Source organism: Indicator indicator, chromosome 19 (assembly GCF_027791375.1).
Source record: "Indicator indicator isolate 239-I01 chromosome 19, UM_Iind_1.1, whole genome shotgun sequence".
Lineage (NCBI taxonomy): Eukaryota > Metazoa > Chordata > Aves > Piciformes > Indicatoridae > Indicator > Indicator indicator.
The window spans coordinates 10068302-10084583 of NC_072028.1; the positions used below are offsets into that span (position 1 = coordinate 10068302).

Here is a 16282-nt window from a genome sequence, read left to right on the forward strand (position 1 = left end):
GAAGAAAATCTGTGCAAAACACAATGTGACCCCACAGTGTGAGGCTGGGAGCTAGCACTGTAGATGTGGAGGACTGACACAACTGGAGGAGTGCTCTGAAGACCTTGAGCAGAAGTAGGTGTGTCCTTTGGGAAGGCTCAGGACAAAGCTGGCAGTTCTCTGCCTCTGTTCTCATGGCTGTTACAAAACAAGCAGTGATGACATAGCTGCCTGCTGTTCGTCAGGGAAAGCACTGAAACAATGGCCGGTGTCTGGTGGGCTCTGGCCTTAGGAAAGATTGGGTTATTCCGTGAGGATTGTTGCCACCTGGGAGACCCCATCATAAGCTGGGTTGCTTGACAGCTCTCAAATCCCAGCCTCAGCCCTTCATTACAGTCCTCAGGCTCCTGTCCACCACAGAGAGCCTCTTGGTTCTCTGATGATGGTGAGGAGGATGTCCTGTGAGATGTCCTCTGCCCTGTCCCAGCACAGAGCCACCTGCACATGCAACACCTTCAGCCCTCCCTGGGCTGTCTTGGTGCTGGTGGAGTGATGTTCTTTTGCCTTCAGGAGCAGAAGTTTTAAACATTTGAGACACTGCTGCCTGTATTTTCTTGTTTCAAACATGTTTATTTCTTCACAAGTTCATTCTTTCATGCACTTTCCCAGCAGCTGAAATTTCAAGAGATCTTTGTTTTCTTGGCTTTTTGGTAAGTCATGGCTGTGTTCTGGTCTGCCTTGAATATACCTTTTCCCAGCAGGATTCAGTTCTGCGAAACCGAGGGAAACAGCAGCAACGCTTACAGGACAATGCAAGGGTCCTCAGTGGCTTCTGACGTGCATCCACCATGACCATGGCACACCATTGCTCCCAGGTCATGGCTGGTGTCACTGCAGGATCCAGGCTCTGCCAGTGTGGGTGGTGGTCCCCTGAGCCCTCCCCTGCCGCTTCTCTCAAACTGGGGACAGTGGCAGAACCCTCTTCTGGGGTGTGAATATGAAAGGTCACTCGCAGGAGTTGAGGACAGTGTGCCTGCTGTCCTGTGTCCATCCCACACAGCCCCGCAGGCATGTGTCCAGCCTGGGCTTGAAAGGGGTCCGAAATCTAGCAGCTTCTGCTGTCCGGGAAGCCTGGTAGCGGGCTCTGTGGCTCCCTTCGCCCCTCGCCTCGCTGGCTGGGGCCGAGCGGCCCCTTTAACGTGCTGCCATCTTTACTGCGGGTGCAGTGACGCTGCTGCCAGGCGGTCCCAGCGCTCTCATTGGTCCGTTCCTGGGGCACTGCCCATTGCCTGTCGCACTTCCGGCGTGGTCAGTGCAGTGGCTTCCTTTTCCGGTCGGCCATTTGCCTTGGCGGGAGGTGAGTCTGAGTGCTGCCGTGGACGGGGAGCTTCATCCGCCACCATCCACTCGCTGGGGACCGGGCCTCGGGCCGGGCTGCGCTCTGAGGACGCTCAGGGCCCTGGCCGGGGGCTGTAGGCTGGACCTGGGAGCGAAGGGGCTGCTGATAGGGGCCCGGTCTTGGCATGGGCCTACACCGGGCCACCGGGCCTGTCCTGGGTGGCGCTGGGGCTGGCGAAGGACCTCTGTTGTGGTCACCGGGGGAAGGCCCCACAGCCCCGGTACCCCGACAGCCGCCTTTAGCCTTTCTCGTATCCGCAGGCCGCAGCAGCTATGGCGCCCAGCCGCAATGGCATGATCCTGAAGCCCCACTTCCACAAGGACTGGCAGCGGCGAGTGGCCACATGGTTCAACCAGCCCGCCCGCAAGATCCGCAGGTGAGTCCCTGCCGCTCGGATTTCTTGGGCCCGGCTTCCTTGGGGACGCTCTCAGCGGCTGCCGCCTGCTGTAGCTTGTATTGGTGGGGAGTTGTTTACGCTGTTGGCCTGGGCTGCTCAGAGCACCGAAGTACCACATCTTTACGTTAAGTTATCCTTTTGTTGTTCTTCCTTGGAGTTGTTTAAAAGATACAGAGATGTGATGCTGAGGGACATGGTGTAGTATCAGGCTTGGTAGAGTTAAGAGTGGTTGGACTCGGATGATCTTAAAGGTCTTTTTCAACCTAGATGATCTTTAGAGAGCTCTTCCAGTCTATACCATTCTGTGATTATAGAATGTGGGACTGCAGCCAGATGCTCCTCTGGGGTTTCTGGTCAGGGTCAAGCTCTTCCAGCCACAGTCAAGTGATGAGACATCTCCGGAATCGCTGCACCACCTTGATGATTCCCTTGAACCCTTGTCTGCCTGATGACTGTGGCTGTTGTGTAGGAGCAGGGATCAGTCCAAGCCACCAGGCCAGTGCTCTGTTTGCTTCTGAGGTGCCTTCTTGCAGGGGAGGTCACTAGGCAGTGTAGGAGTGACCCAACCACCAGAAATGTCGTCTTCCTCATCGCTGTCGCCTCCAACCTTCCAGGAGGAAAGCTCGCCAAGCCAAGGCTCGCCGTATTGCTCCCAGGCCTGTGGCTGGGCCCATCCGACCTATAGTGAGGTGTCCAACCATCAGATATCACAAAAAAGTCCGTGCTGGCAGAGGCTTCAGCCTGGAAGAGCTTAAGGTGAGTACAAAAAATATCCATCAAACTAACCTTGAGTGTGAGCTTAGTTGTCCTGTTCTGTGTGTGGACAACATGCAAATGACTCACTGTGGAGTTGGTGTCTGTGCTGACACTGGCCCAGTCGGGGTGGGACATCTGGTGTTGGTGGCTCTGGTGTAGGTGGTGCTTGGGAGGGCAGAAAATGCTGGTTTGTGTCTTTCGTTTAGCTGTGGAGTGAGTGTGTGGTCTGGAGAGCAAATGTTGGTTTGTCCGGTCAGACTGCCACTTAAAATTCCATTAAAACTGGATTCAGGAAGGGCTTAATTGGGCATTAACTTTTTAAGAGTAAAAAAAAGCCCCAACCAACTGACAGCTTCTTATGAACTATTTAGGGTTTCTGAAACGTTTCTGATAATCCCAAGTATTTCACCCAGCATGAACCTGTTTGTGTTACGGGGCCAAGCACACTACACTCAGCTTGTTTCTGAGAGAATTTGGGATGTTCTGCAAGGAACAAAACTTTACCAGAATTGCAGCACAATAGGGGTGGAAGGGACCTTGAGCATTGAGAGGATCCCCTCTCAGTCTGCTCTTTTCCAGGCTAAACAGCCCCTGGTCTCTCAGCCTCACAGGGCAACTGCAGCTGTTTCCATGATATAGATGAGTCCGAGGGAAGTGTTCAGTGTCCACTATTCACTCAGGACACCCTTTTCTGACCTTCTCAGGTGTGTTGAGCTGTTAAAGCTGGGTTTTGGTGGGCTGGTGAACCTTTCCAGCAGGCAGGACTAGATACCCATGCTTTCTGGCAGCCTCTGGTGTGTTGTTTAATGTGTAATTAAAACATTTATAACTGAAATTAGTGTGCTGAGGCAGGCAGATTGTTCTTTTGGATGCCAAATGCTTCATTACTTGATTTTTCTTTAATTTTTGGGTAACAGTGGGACACAAAATGGTGCACAGCTCTTTGTCCCCAAACAGAAAATGAGGTTATTTCATGTTTAAGAGATGATTACAAAAAAGTGTTTCCAGTACTTAGGGAACTGAAGTTATGCTTGTGCTGACTTCATAAGCTCCTCTTACATGTCTCAGAGTTTAAATGTCCCCCTTGTAATTACTCCCACCTTTGCTCTCCTGAGGAAATCTAACTGCAGAAAGTATGGAAGCCTGGGGGAAGGTTTAAAGCATTTAAAACACAGACACCAAGTTGCTCTTTCAGGCAGAGGACAGTGGGCACAAATTGGACCCCAGGAGGTTCCACCTGAACAGGAGGAGAAACGTCCTTGCTGTGAGGGTGCTGGAGCAGGCTGCCCAGAGAGGTCGTGAACTCTCCTCTGGGGAGATTCCAAACCCACCTGAACATTGTGATCCTGGGCAGCCTGCTGTGGGTGACCCTGCTTTAGTGGGAGTGTCGGACTAGGCGACCTCTAGAGGTCGCTTCCAGTCCCCACCATGCTGGGAGCTGGTGAAGCTGTGGCACTGTCTGCTCTCTCCTCAGCTCGCTGGCATTAACAAGAAGTTTGCTCGGACTATTGGGATCTCGGTGGATCCCCGGCGGCGCAACAAGTCAACAGAGTCCCTGCAGGCCAACGTGCAGCGGCTGAAGGAGTACCGCTCCAAACTCATCCTCTTCCCAAGGAAGCCAGCAATGCCCAAGAAGGGCGACAGCTCTGTGAGTACTTGCTTGCTGGAAATGCTCTATGGCTCTGGCTCTAGTGGTGCTATCCCTGAATCCTGGCATGGTGGGGCTTGGAAGGGATCTCTGGGCATTGTCAGAAGAGCTGACAGATTTTGTATATTGAGGGTGGTAAGACAGTGGCCCAGGCTGCCCAGAGAAGTTGTAGATGCCCTATCCCTGAAACCATTCCAGGTCAGGTTGTTTCTGGCTCTGAGCAATCTGCTCTAGTTGCAGATGTCTCTGCTGACTGCAGGCGGGTTGGACTAGGTGACCTTTAAAGGTTCCTTGCAACCCAAACCAGTCTGTGACTTTAAAACTCCACCTGGAATTCTTTTCCAGGAGGGGTGGAGAGGGTGAAGGAGCTAAGAAGCTCTTCAGCAGAGTACTTCAGTGAAAGTCTTGAGAAGGTTTTTGCTGTTGAGACACAAAAATGCTTTTTGTCCAGATCTTGGCAGGATCCAGAGCACAGTTGTCTGTCCTTGGCTTTGTCTGTGGGGTGGTGCAAGTCATGAGATGAGGATCTGTGCTTGAACTGTCCTCCATCTTCTGGAACATCTCTTGGCATTGAGCCCCTTCACTGTGGTGGAACTGGTGGAGCCCACCATACTGGGGCTGCTTCCAGAGCAAGGGAGGAAGGGTCCTGTACCAGCAGAGACCACTCCTTGTGTCTGGAATACTGTTTAGTTGAAATCGGCCATCTGACCTCCAACTGGGATCTTTGTTATGCTGGGGCCATGGTGTTCCAAGAGGCTGGGACTCAAGCAGGGCAGGCTTTCACCCAGGGTGCCACCTCAGATGGTTTCAATGCTGGGTTCTAAATGATGTTTTTTATCTCATTACACAGCCTGAGGAACTCAAGATGGCAACTCAGCTCACTGGACCAGTCATGCCGATCAAGAATGTAAGTGTAACTATATCATCTTCTCTGGGTGGTGATGTGGAATCATTTAGGTTGGAAAAGATGTTTAAGATCCTTGAGTCCAGCCATAAACCCAACACTACCAAGTCACTACTAAACCACATCCCTAACTGACACTTAAAATATTATGGAGAGGGTCTTCCTCATGCTGTTGTACAGTTCAGGGTTGATATCTCCAGATGCTTCCCATGCTGGGTCAGGAAAAATAAAAACAGGAACAGGTCAGGCCTGTCCTACCTGTTGCCAAGATCTCTTTGGTTCCTCAGTGTTGCAGAGCATACTGAAGAACTAATCACTTAGAGATCTACTCAGCTTACTGAAGAAAGTCATTACATCATGAGCTGTGTTTCTGGGCCCAGAGGGAGCTCCAGGAACCAGTGTAAGGTCAAGGTGTGTTGGTTGGGAATAATCCTACGTGTATCCTGCTTCTGCCCAGAGTGATGTGGGAGAAGCACCACCATGTGCTCTCTCCAGAGGAGGACACAGGGGAACCTGCACAACGACCCCCTCCAAATCACACAGTTCCTCTGTGGGCAAAGGTTGAGGCAGGTGTGAACATCTCTAGTGTGTGTTTGTGCTCAGCTAGTCTCCTTCAGGCAGGCTCCTCCAGGATTGTTGCTCCTCTTGTGCCTTCTCAGAAGCTTGTACCTGTGAAATTTGGCTTGTGGGGAGGCTTCGTCATCACCATTTATCTCCAAACCCTTTGCTGCTTCCGAAAGGAGCTGTTGATGCTGTGCCACAAACCTGACTCATATTTCATGTTGGGCTTGTGTGTTTTTCTTTTTTATTCTTTTTCTCTGGGACCTTCTGGTCTTGTGCTGACGAACAAGGAATGGGTTGAAACGAGGTTGCTGGTGGAGCCAGGGCAAGGCCTGTAGATGGCACAAACGCTCTGTTCTATCAGCAGCCTGCCTTTAGTGCTGGGAACCCGCCGAGATTAATTGCCTCGAGCCTTAAATACATCCTCTGATGTGCAGCCTGGCTGTCTGCTGCTCTCTCCCACCAGGTTTTCAAGCGGGAGAAGGCCCGTGTCATCTCAGAAGATGAGAAGAACTTCAAAGCCTTCGCCAGCCTGCGCATGGCCCGGGCCAACGCCCGGCTCTTTGGGATTCGTGCAAAACGCGCCAAAGAAGCAGCAGAACAGGATGTGGAGAAGAAGAAATGAACTGTTCTCCCTCGAGCTGTCAATAAAAAAGTGTAAAAACAGGAGTGGGGCTCTGCTTGGGGTCCCTGTTCCTGTGCTGCCACTGTGTTTCTCGGCCTCCTGCACCACCGTCTGACCTGCTCCCACTGGGAATCTCAGACTGGTTTCGGTGGGAGGGACCCTTGCTGCTGAATGGCAAATGCAGGAATGATTACCATAGAACCATGGACTGGTTTGGGTTGAAGGGACCTTTAAAGCTCATCTAGCTCAATCACCCCTGCAGGCAGCAGGGACATCTCTACAGCTAGAGGAGTTTGCTTAGAGCCAAAAACAATCTGACCTGGAATGGGTCCAGGGAAGAGGGGCTGCTAGAGGGGCCAGTTGGGGTATTTTTTGGGAACCCCCCCCCCTTCCTGGGCACACAAAGCTACTCCCTGCTTCCCTGGCTTTTATCCCAGTGTTTCAGACTTGATTTCCATGCAGCTTGGTGTGAGGCAGAGAGCAGTTGGCTCTGCTGTAGGTGGGCTGTCATGGTGGGTGTCATCCATGGGTGCTTCTGGGGTGCTCATTGTGTTTTGGGCACTTGTAAGCCTCACCCAGGGCAGTGCCCTGCTCTGTACCCAAGCTGCAGCCCTCCCTCTAGGTGGGGCACCTGCTCCCCAGTTTGGAGGAATATGGAAGGTTATCCCCAGTGCTTGGGTCAGTGTGGAGCAGTCCCACTGTAGGCCTGCACCTGGGTTCATCCAGCTTCCGTCTGTGGACTCTGCTTCTGCATGGATGCAACCTTTAAACTAAAATCAAATCATTGACTTGCTGCTGACAAGTCGCCACCTCTCCATGGCTTTGAAGCTTCCATGAATTCCACCACTGCCCTGAGTAGCCTGGCCCCAGCCTTGACAGCCCTCAAGGGGAAGAAATGTTCCTTCTCTCCAATCTCAAATCTCCCCTGGTGGAACTTGAGGCTGTTTCCTCCTGTTCTTGGAAAAGGTCCTGGCTAATAATGTTCACCTGGACCTTTTAAAGCTATTTCTCCAGGGAAGTATTTTCATGGCATCAAGGAGGGGAGTCTAGGGGCTCTGTCCCATCCTCATGGCTGTTGAGGGGCTCCTAGGACAAGAATCTGATGCAGGGTGGCTGTGTGGGAGCACAAGGAGTGTTGGTGGGTTCCATCCCACTGTAGGGAGCGCTCTGCCAGCCCCCTTGCTGGCTCATCGGTTCTGGGCTGGTTCTACAGCCTGGCTGTGCCTGGTACTGGAGTCGTTTGTACCTGTCAGCAGCTGGGTGACAGCAGCTTGGGGCTGGGAAACCACGGAGCACTTAGGTGCTGGGGCAGGCACTGGCTGGAGCCCTGACATAGCCCTGAGGATGCCCAAACACGGGGCAAGGGCTGCCTGGCATGGAGTTTGGGATAGCTCATCCATCCCAGCCCCGCTGCGGTCTCATCCTATGTCCCACCATGGCTCAGCTGCCTCCTGCCCCACTGTGCCATGGGGCTGCGGGAGGAGTGGGCACGGTGGGTGGCCTATTTCTGCCGGGATTAGCTCCTGGTGCCCGGGCCTGTGCAGTGCCCTCCCTCATTAGCTCAATCTGCATTTTAATCCCTCCAAATATGGGCTAATGACATCATCAAGCACAGAGCTGAGCTGACAGCTCCGCAGCGAAGGGTGATGTGTATGGGTGGGGGGTGCTGGGGCAGCCCCCGGATGGGCAACCCCAGGGCTCTGCATGCGTGGGGTGTGGGTCTCAGTGCTCTGGCATGCAGGGAGGGCACTGAGCAGGTTTGGGGCATCCCATCCTTGTTCTGGGGTGTTGGGACCATGACAGGCCTCGGGCACCCCATGGGGAGCAGCTGGGGAGGGCAAAGGGTGCTGGGAGTGAAGGTTATGCCGTGGAGGGCTGTCCTGGCGTGAGAGGACCTGCCCAGGCACAGGCAGCGGTGCCAGGCACCTCGCTCAGCCCCGGTGCCCATGGGTGGGCTCTGCTCGGGGACCGGCAGCGAGGCAGTTAACGGAGCTTGTCGTCTCCCTCTTAGGGCTCCGTTCCCGAACTGCAGCTTGAGTCAGTTGTGTGGAGGTGGCAGCGGCGGCAGCTCGGGCTGGCACACCGGCAGCTCGGGCTGGCACACCGGCACCAGCTGGCACCACGACCCCAGTCCTTGGCCAGCCACTGGCACCCAGGTGAGGAGGGCAGCCGGGCAGGGTGGGAGCTGGTGTCCCTTCCACTGGGGGATGCCAAGGGGTGCCTGTGTTCACAGGAAAGGGGATGATGCCCACTGGAGCTGGGGCACCATGTGCCAGGGCAGGCCCAGGCACTGTAGGACTTTACTGGGAAACTTTGGGCAGGCTGGGTACATCGGGGCATGGGCAAGTTGGGGGGCAGGAGCTGCTTTGTCCCTTCACCAGTCTGAGCTGCGCAGTACCTGAGGGCTGCATCTGGGGAAACAAGCCCCAAGCTGGAGCTGGCAGAGCCCCTCCGTGACCGGTCACAGAGCTTTGATGTGGAGGATGGCTTCTGTCATCACCCCGGGGTGCCACCAGCCGTGTCTGGGGCAGCGGGACGTGGCTGGCACTACCGGCATCACCCAATAGCATGGACACAGACCTGACATCCCCACTGCCCTCACCAGTGAGCCCTGCCCAGTGCCTGCAGGAACAGAAGGAATCTCTGCTCCCAAGCACCAGGGCAGGCACCCTGGTGTGCAGGGTCCAGGGCTGCCTGCGCAGCTCCCGACACAGCTCCTCCACAGCCTCCTGTCCCTTCCCTGTGGGACACATCCTGCTCCTGGCATGGGGCTGGGCCAGAGCTGGGAACAGCCCCGTGGCAGCCCTGGTTGGGTGGATGGGGGCACAGCAACATCCATGGAGCTGGCTGGCACTCTGGGGCACGCAGGCAGGATCACAAAGGCTGATCCAGCCCCAGCTCACCCCACGGTGCTTCAACTCCTTACAGGGCCTGCTGGAGTTATTGGGACTGGAACCACTCACCCCACCAAAGCCCCCCACCAGTGCTCACTTCCACCAGTGACTTGACCAACCCCACGCACCTGGGCTCTGGCCCCACACCTGGCACCAAGGGCAGCGTGCCCGGGGCATGACGGGCACCTACCCAGCTCCCTGACAGCAACGGAGGGAGCAGCCACCCTTGGCACTCCAGTCACCCCACATGCCCTTTGCCCACGGGGCCGCCTGTCCTCCATCGCGCCCGGCTGCCCACCGTGCCACAGGCACCATGGGCGAGGTGCCCGAGGCGTCCCCCCAGGCGTCGCTGGCTGTCCTCTCCAAGGTGGAGCTGCGGGTCAGCTGTAAGCACCTCCTGGACCGCGACACCCTCAACAAGTCGGACCCCTGCGTCCTGCTGCTGATGCAGTCCCAGGGCCAGTGGATGGAGGTAAGAGGGTGGGGGGCACCCACCGCAGCGAGACAGGGGCCGGATGGGTGCACAGGGACGTGGTGGAGCTGGGTGTAGGGGGCTGGGTGCAGGGTTTGTGTCTCTGGGACGGGGACAGGAGCAGAGAGAGCTCCAAGGCGGATGCAGTGCCTGTGGGGAGGAGGCAGGGCAGGAGACACTGCACGGGGTGCAAAAGGTGGTTAAAGTGGAGTGCAGAAGATGGTGGAGAGCAGGATGAAGGGTACAGAGCAAGGTGCAGGAGATGACAAGTGGGGTGCAGGAGATGATGGTGGGGTGCAGGAGATGATGGTGGGATGCAGGAGATGGTGGACAACAGAGTGCAGGGAGGAGACACAGCAGAGCGTAGTGCAAGATGCAAAAGATGCAGAGTGGGCTGCAGGGAGCAAGAGATGTTGAAAGTGGGGTGCAGCATGCACATGGGTCATGCTGGATACAAGGTGCAGAGCTCACAGTTTGGGGTGCAGGCTGCAGAACAGGGTGCAGAAGACACTGAAAGGGGGATGCAGGATGAAGAGCAAGGTGCAAGGTGTAGGGCACAGGGCTCATGGGGCAGGGCAGGACACCACGGGACACATGGAGACAGCACAGACACCTTGGTGGTACCAAGCTCCCCAGGCCTCCATGGCTGTGTCAGGGCTGGGGATTGGGGTGCCCACAATGTGGGCGCATGGCTCCAGTGCCCCAGACCAAGGAAAAGGGACACCTCAGCCACCCCTGGCTTGTTGTCTGGTCTCACCCTGCTCGGGGCTGGCAGCTCAGAGCAGCACCAGAGTGGGCACTGTGGGGTTCTGGTGTCTGCATGAACCATGCTTGGCATTGGGGCTGGGACCAAGGCTGGCACCATGGCTGGAGCTGGCACTGGAGCTGGCACTGGAGCTGGCACAGCTCCCTGCCATCACTCCCTCCCAGCTCAGCTCCATGCTCACTAATCGCTGCTGCTCAGCCAGCAGATTTAGCACTAAATCCCTCCATGTGTAATCGACTCGCCAGAGCTGGCATCAGGGCGGGTGGCAAGGGGCTCTGTGTGAGCTGCAGGCTCTGGCTCCCTGGGCTGTGCCACACTGAGCCAGGTGTATTCTACTGTGCCATGCCACACCCTGTGTGCCATTCTGTGCCATGCCATGATGCTTTGTGCCATGCTGTGATGCTTTGTGCCATGCCATGCCATTTCATGCCTTGCTGTGCCATGCAAGGGTCAGGTGCAAGAGGGGCCCTCCTGGGCCACCTTTCAAGGAACTCTGAGCTGTCCCCTCCCTGTCCCTGCCAGTTCCTCAGCCCAGCTGATATGGTGGCTGAAGCTGGATCTACTGCTGCCCTCTGGATCCAAGAGCCAAAGCAGCTCCAGACATACTGGCAGGGGTTGGCACTGGAGATGACCGGAACCTAAAGCCCCATGACAGGACTGCAGAGTTGGCAGTGTCCATGCAAGAGGCACAAAGCTGCCCAGGGTGGCCCTGCCAGAACCACAGTGGTGTGGGCTCAGCGGATGTTGCTGGACCAGGCAGGTGGTGGGCAGGGGCCTGGCAGGGTTGGCAGTGTGCCCTGGCCAGGATGCATCCTGTTGAGTCAGCGCTGGCAGGGGTAGGGTGTGGGGGTGGCTCCTGGAAGCTGCTCAGTGTCCATTGCCAGCACGGCCAAGGGGACACTAAGAACTCATCCACCTGCCAGGACCACTATGGCCCTTGGGTAGTGAACCCTACCCTTGGCCAGCCCAGGGTGGGGGCACAGGGAGTCATCCTGAGCACCAGCTCATCGCTTCTGCTGGAGTGAAGCTGTGGCAGACTGGTCCAGTGCCAGAGTGTCCCCTCAGACCATCCTGCCTCCGGGACCCAGCAGCTGGCAGGGCTGGAAGCCTTGTGGGCACAAGTCCCTGACTGAGCCAGTGCCAGGGCTACCTTCAAATGTTCTTCACCTCAGAACTGGTACAGGCAGGTGCTGGGTGCAGGACTGGTCCTTCTTGGCATCCCCATGCCCTTGCCTCCGGGTTCGTGCATCCCTGTGCCCAGCTCTGGGTGAGCTCTGGCATGGCTGGGCAGCTCTGCTGGCCCTGTGCCCATCCCTGAGCCAAGTCCTGGGCCTGCTGCCCCCCAGCCAATCTCCCTCTGTGCAGGTGGACCGCAGCGAGGTCATCAAGAGCAACCTCAACCCTGTCTTCGCCAAGATCTTCACTGTGGATTACTACTTCGAGGAGGTGCAGAAGCTGCGCTTCGAGGTGTATGACAGCCACGGGCACGCCGGCGTGGGCACCCACGACGACGACTTCCTGGGGGGCATGGAGTGCACCGTGGGGCAGGTGAGCTCACGTCCCCTCACCTTTGGGGCACCAGCTGGCAATGTCTCCCCTCTGACTCCTCAGGCCTTGCAGATCGTGGCACAGAAGCGGGTGACGAAGCCTCTGTTCCTCAAGTACGGGAAGTTTGCCGGCAAGTCCACCATTACGGTGAGCAGGATGGGGTGGCATCCAGCTGGCACACTGGGGTGGCACTAAACTGGGGCAAGCAGGTGGCACCAAGCCACCTGGGACTGTGGGGTAAAGAAAGCTGGGGCACACGAGTGGAATCAAGGTGGGGCACATGAGTGGAACCAAGCTGGGGCCTTGGAGTAACATCATGCTGGGGCAAGCTGATGCCACCAAGCAGATGGCACCAAGCTAGGATCTTGGGATGACACCAAACTGGAACAAGCAGGTAGCACAAAGCTGGCACCTTGGGATGGCACCAAGTGAGAGCCCTGGGTTGGTACCAAGCTAGGGCACATGAGTGGCAGCAAGCCAGGTTCCTGGGGTGGCACCAAGCTGGGACAAGCAGGTGCCATCAAGTCAAGACCCTGAGTTGGCACTGAGCTGGGACTCTGAGGTGGCACCAAGCTGGGATATGTGGGTGGCACTGAGCTAGGTGAACAGGGTGACACCAAACTGCAGTGAGGGGCATTGAGTAGGGGTCCCCAGTGGCCCTCATCTTCCCTAGCTTTCAACCAGCTGCCACCCAGGTCCTTAGGCTCAGGGTCCTTGCTGATGTCTGCTGGCCACTCTGGGGGGTCATGACCATGCTAGGGTGGGGTGCGTGGCACCCTGTTGCCTCCCAGGCCACCACCCTGCCCATGTGGGCAGGAGGACAGGGGGCCAAAGCCACACCGGTGACTCGCAGGTCATCTCGGAGGAGATCTCGGGGAACAACGGCTACGTGGAGCTCGCCTTCCGTGCCAAGAAGCTGGATGACAAGGTGAGCTGGGTACTGCAGGCAGGGTGGGCAGGGTGGGCAGGGCAGGTGGTCTATCCTCTCTCCTTCAGGACCTCTTCAGCAAGTCAGACCCCTTCCTGGAGATCTACCGCATCGATGACGACCGCAGTGAGCAGCTGGTGTACCGCACTGAGGTGAGGCTCCGCGCAGGGGCTGACCCTCAGCTGGTCCATGCCCACTGCCTGGCCCCTCTGAGCCCCTTGCTCACTGTGCAGGTGGTGAAGAACAACCTGAGCCCCATCTGGGAGCCCTTCAAGGTCTCCCTCAACTCTCTCTGCAGCTGTGAGGAGAAGAGGAAGCTGAGGGTGAGGAAGGGTGACAGGGAACCCAAGGGCATGTGTCTCTCAGCTTCCCCCCAGCCCCAAATGGGCAATGTTATGGGGACCTCAAGACACTGGAGACGGTGCCAGGGAGGGGGCTTTTGGGGGGCATGGGTGTGCCCCCCTCCCAGCCTGATGCTGCCCATCTGGGCTGACTGTTTTCCCCATCACAGTGTGTGGTGTGGGACTACGACTCGCGTGGCAAGCACGACTTCATTGGGGAGTTCTTTACCACCTTCGAGGAGATGCAGAAGGCCATGGGGGAGAACAAGGTGGGTGTGGGGACGTGGGGACATGGGGTCACCCCTCTGTGCTGCCTGCCTGCACCTCCCAGTTTCTTCTTTTGTTTGGGGCTGTTCTCCACTCACTGCCCCTCTCTCTGGGACAAGGATGTTGGGTCTGAGCTCCCTGGGGACAAGCACCCCAGGCTGGCTGGCTGGAGCCTGTGGAGAAGGTGGCTGCACCCTGGGGCTGTAGAGCTGCAGGGTTGTGCAGTTGTGGGGCTGCAGGGTTGTGGGGCTAGAGGGTGATGGAGCTGTGGAGCTGTGGGGTTGTGAGTTTCTGGGGCTGTGGGGCTGCAGGGAAGCAGGGTTATGGGGCTGTGGGGTTATGGGGCTGTAGGGCTGGCGGTCTGCCGCGGGGTGCCAGCAGTGGGGCTGTGCCCTGGGGGCGGGGTGGCAGCAGTATGGTGCCACAGGTACAGTGGGACTGCATGAACCCCAAGTACAAGCTCAAGAAGCGCAACTACAAGAACTCAGGGGTCGTGGTGCTGCTGGACCTGAAGGTGAGTGCCTGCATGCCTGGCTGTGGCGAGCTGTGCTGAGCCAAGCCAAGCCAAGCCAAGCCAAGCCAAGCCATGCCTGGCTGCTGTGGGGCAGTGTGGGGCAGGACTTGCTGATGTGGGTCCATCTGGAAGATCCACAGAGTCTACTCCTTCCTGGACTACATCATGGGTGGCTGCCAGATCCATTTCACAGTGAGTAGTGCCCCCTCACCCCAAAGCACCAGGGACATGCTGGTGGCCCTGCTTGCCTCAGGGGACCCTCATCACTGCCATCCCCCTGCTGCCAGGTGGCCATCGACTTCACAGCCTCCAATGGGGACCCCCGAAACAGCTGCTCCCTGCACTACATCAACCCCTACCAGCCCAACGAGTACCTCAAGGCCCTGGTTGCCGTGGGTGAGATCTGCCAGGACTATGACAGGTTGGTTGTGCTGGTGGGTCCTACAGGGCCAGGGAACCCCAGTGATGGCCACCTTGAGGTCAGCACATGCCAGTGGTGGGCCATACAAGGGCCAGGAGCCCAGGACATCCTGGTGACGGTCACCCTGGGGCCAGGATACTTTGGTGATGGCCAAACTAGGACCAGAAAACTCTGGTGATGGCCACTCTGAAGCCAGGATACCCTGGTGATGTGCCACACTGAAGCCAGGGCACTTCGGTGATGGCCACCTTGATACTGGAGCTCCTCACACCTCTTCCTTTGCAGTGATAAGAAGTTCTCAGCACTGGGCTTTGGTGCCAGGATCCCCCCCAAGTATGAGGTAAGGGGGTGACCAGGGATGCCCTCATCCCTCTGGACAATCTCATCCATGACTCCTGTGGAGCTCAGCAGGTGCTAGAAAATGTGGTGGGTGGGTGGGTGGGCGAGTGGGTGAGTGAGCAGTGGGTACCCTCTTCCTTCTCACCCTTCAGGTCTCCCATGATTTTGCCATCAACTTCAACCCTGACAATGATGAGTGTGAAGGTGAGTCCAGCTCTGGTGATGCCAGTCCCATGTCCCCCACCCCATGTCAGAGCCCAGTGTTGCCCCCCTCACCCCTGGCATTACCCCACCAGGAATTCAGGGCGTGGTGGAGTCCTACCAGAGCTGCCTGCCCAAAATCCAGCTCTACGGCCCCACCAACGTGGCCCCCATCATCTCCAAGGTGGCTCGGGTAGCAGCCGATGAGGAGAGGACCAAGGAGGCTTCGGTGGGTACTGGTGGGCTCCAGGCTGGGCCCTGGCACACTCACGCCACTTGTGGCCACTGCCAAGTTGGAACCCAGCCTTGGGACAGTGCCACCCGAGCAGCCCTGTGCGTGTGTCCCCCCCAGCAATACTTCATCCTGCTGATCCTGACGGACGGGGTGGTGACGGACATGGCGGACACGCGGGAAGCCATCGTCCGCGCCTCCTACCTGCCCATGTCCATCATCATCGTCGGGGTGGGCAACGCCGACTTCACCGACATGCAGATCCTGGACGGGGACGACGGTGTCCTGCGCTCCCCCAAGGGCGAGCCTGTGCTCCGCGACATCGTCCAGTTCGTCCCCTTCCGCGAATTCAAGAACGTGAGTGGGGCACTGGGGAGACCTCCCCGCACCTCCTGGCCCCTTCTATCATCTCCTGATCCTTCCTGGTCCCTCCCGTTTCCTCTTGTCCCTTCTTGTCCTCCCTGTCCCCTTTCATCCTGCCCCCTCGACCCATCCCATCCTCTCCGGTCCCCTCTTGTTCTCCCATCCCCTTATGTCTCCCTTTGGTCCCATTCTTGTCCCTTCCTGACCCCTTCTGTCACTTCCTGTTGCCTACTGCTCTTCGCAAATCCCCATGGCCCTCTCTCGACCCTTCCTGTCCCCTCTTGTCTCCTCCTAACCCCTCTCATCTTCTATTCCCTCTCCACCCCTCCTGGCCCCTTTCTGTCCCCATGCCAGGACCCAGCATCATGTCACATCCCCCTCATCCCCTCCTGTCCCCCACCTCTCCCGGCTGCTCCCACACCATGACCAAACCTCTTCTCACCTCACCCCGGTGCCACGGTACTCCTGACTCACTTGTCCCCTGCACTGTGCCCTGCTGTCCCCATCCCGCAGGCGTCCCCGACAGCCCTGGCCAAGTGTGTGCTGGCAGAGGTGCCCAAGCAGGTGGTGGAGTACTACAGCTACAAGGCCTTCCCCCCGCGCTGTCCCCAGACCCACGATGCCCCTGATGCCAATCTCAGTTCACCCCAGTGATGCCCTCACTCCCCTTGGTGTGACACAGGGACAGACAGGTGTCCCAAATGGGTCCCAGGCCCACCAGAGACCC

General features: G+C 57.4%; 2 protein-coding genes and 1 non-coding gene across 4 annotated transcripts; all 3 read left to right on the top strand.

Moving 5' to 3' along the window:
* Window positions 1–1304: 1304 nt before the first annotated feature.
* Window positions 1305–6323, top strand: RPL13 (ribosomal protein L13). The gene is made up of 6 exons (XM_054389689.1): window positions 1305–1336; window positions 1639–1754; window positions 2390–2531; window positions 4006–4179; window positions 5030–5086; window positions 6111–6323. The coding sequence occupies exons 2-6, from the start codon at window positions 1651–1653 to the stop codon at window positions 6267–6269; spliced, it is 636 nt and encodes a 211-aa protein (XP_054245664.1). The 5' UTR covers window positions 1305–1336; window positions 1639–1650; the 3' UTR covers window positions 6270–6323.
* Window positions 2162–2242, top strand: LOC128973565 (small nucleolar RNA MBII-202). Its single transcript, XR_008489289.1, has one exon. It is a non-coding gene; the product is annotated as a small nucleolar RNA MBII-202 (small nucleolar RNA).
* Window positions 6324–9410: 3087 nt separating the features above from the next.
* CPNE7 (copine 7) lies at window positions 9411–16209 on the top strand. Of its 2 annotated transcripts, XM_054389848.1 has the most exons (16): window positions 9411–9635; window positions 11767–11949; window positions 12022–12096; window positions 12156–12158; window positions 12803–12877; window positions 12946–13029; window positions 13111–13200; window positions 13389–13487; window positions 13913–13999; window positions 14132–14191; window positions 14287–14420; window positions 14706–14760; window positions 14912–14963; window positions 15056–15189; window positions 15313–15549; window positions 16069–16209. In XM_054389848.1, exons 1-16 carry the CDS (start codon window positions 9411–9413, stop codon window positions 16207–16209), a joined length of 1734 nt encoding a protein of 577 aa, XP_054245823.1. The 2 variants fall into 2 exon arrangements, with proteins under 2 accessions (XP_054245823.1, XP_054245824.1); XM_054389849.1 differs by lacking the exon at window positions 12156–12158.
* Window positions 16210–16282: the final 73 nt, after the last annotated feature.

What these genes read in the sequence shown, in the direction of transcription:
- CPNE7 (XM_054389848.1), top strand. Translation starts at nt 9,411, where the DNA reads ATGCCCTTTGCCCACGGGGCCGCCTGTCCTCCATCGCGCCCGGCTGCC. An exon ending in CCCAGGGCCAGTGGATGGAG is followed by an intron (nt 9,636 to 11,766) that starts GTAAGAGGGTGG and finishes CCCTCTGTGCAG; the next exon opens with GTGGACCGCAGCGAGGTCAT. An exon ending in ATCTGCCAGGACTATGACAG is followed by an intron (nt 14,421 to 14,705) that starts GTTGGTTGTGCT and finishes CTTCCTTTGCAG; the next exon opens with TGATAAGAAGTTCTCAGCAC.
- RPL13 (XM_054389689.1), top strand. Translation starts at nt 1,651, where the DNA reads ATGGCGCCCAGCCGCAATGGCATGATCCTGAAGCCCCACTTCCACAAG. An exon ending in CCCGCCCGCAAGATCCGCAG is followed by an intron (nt 1,755 to 2,389) that starts GTGAGTCCCTGC and finishes CCAACCTTCCAG; the next exon opens with GAGGAAAGCTCGCCAAGCCA. An exon ending in TCAGCCTGGAAGAGCTTAAG is followed by an intron (nt 2,532 to 4,005) that starts GTGAGTACAAAA and finishes CTCTCTCCTCAG; the next exon opens with CTCGCTGGCATTAACAAGAA.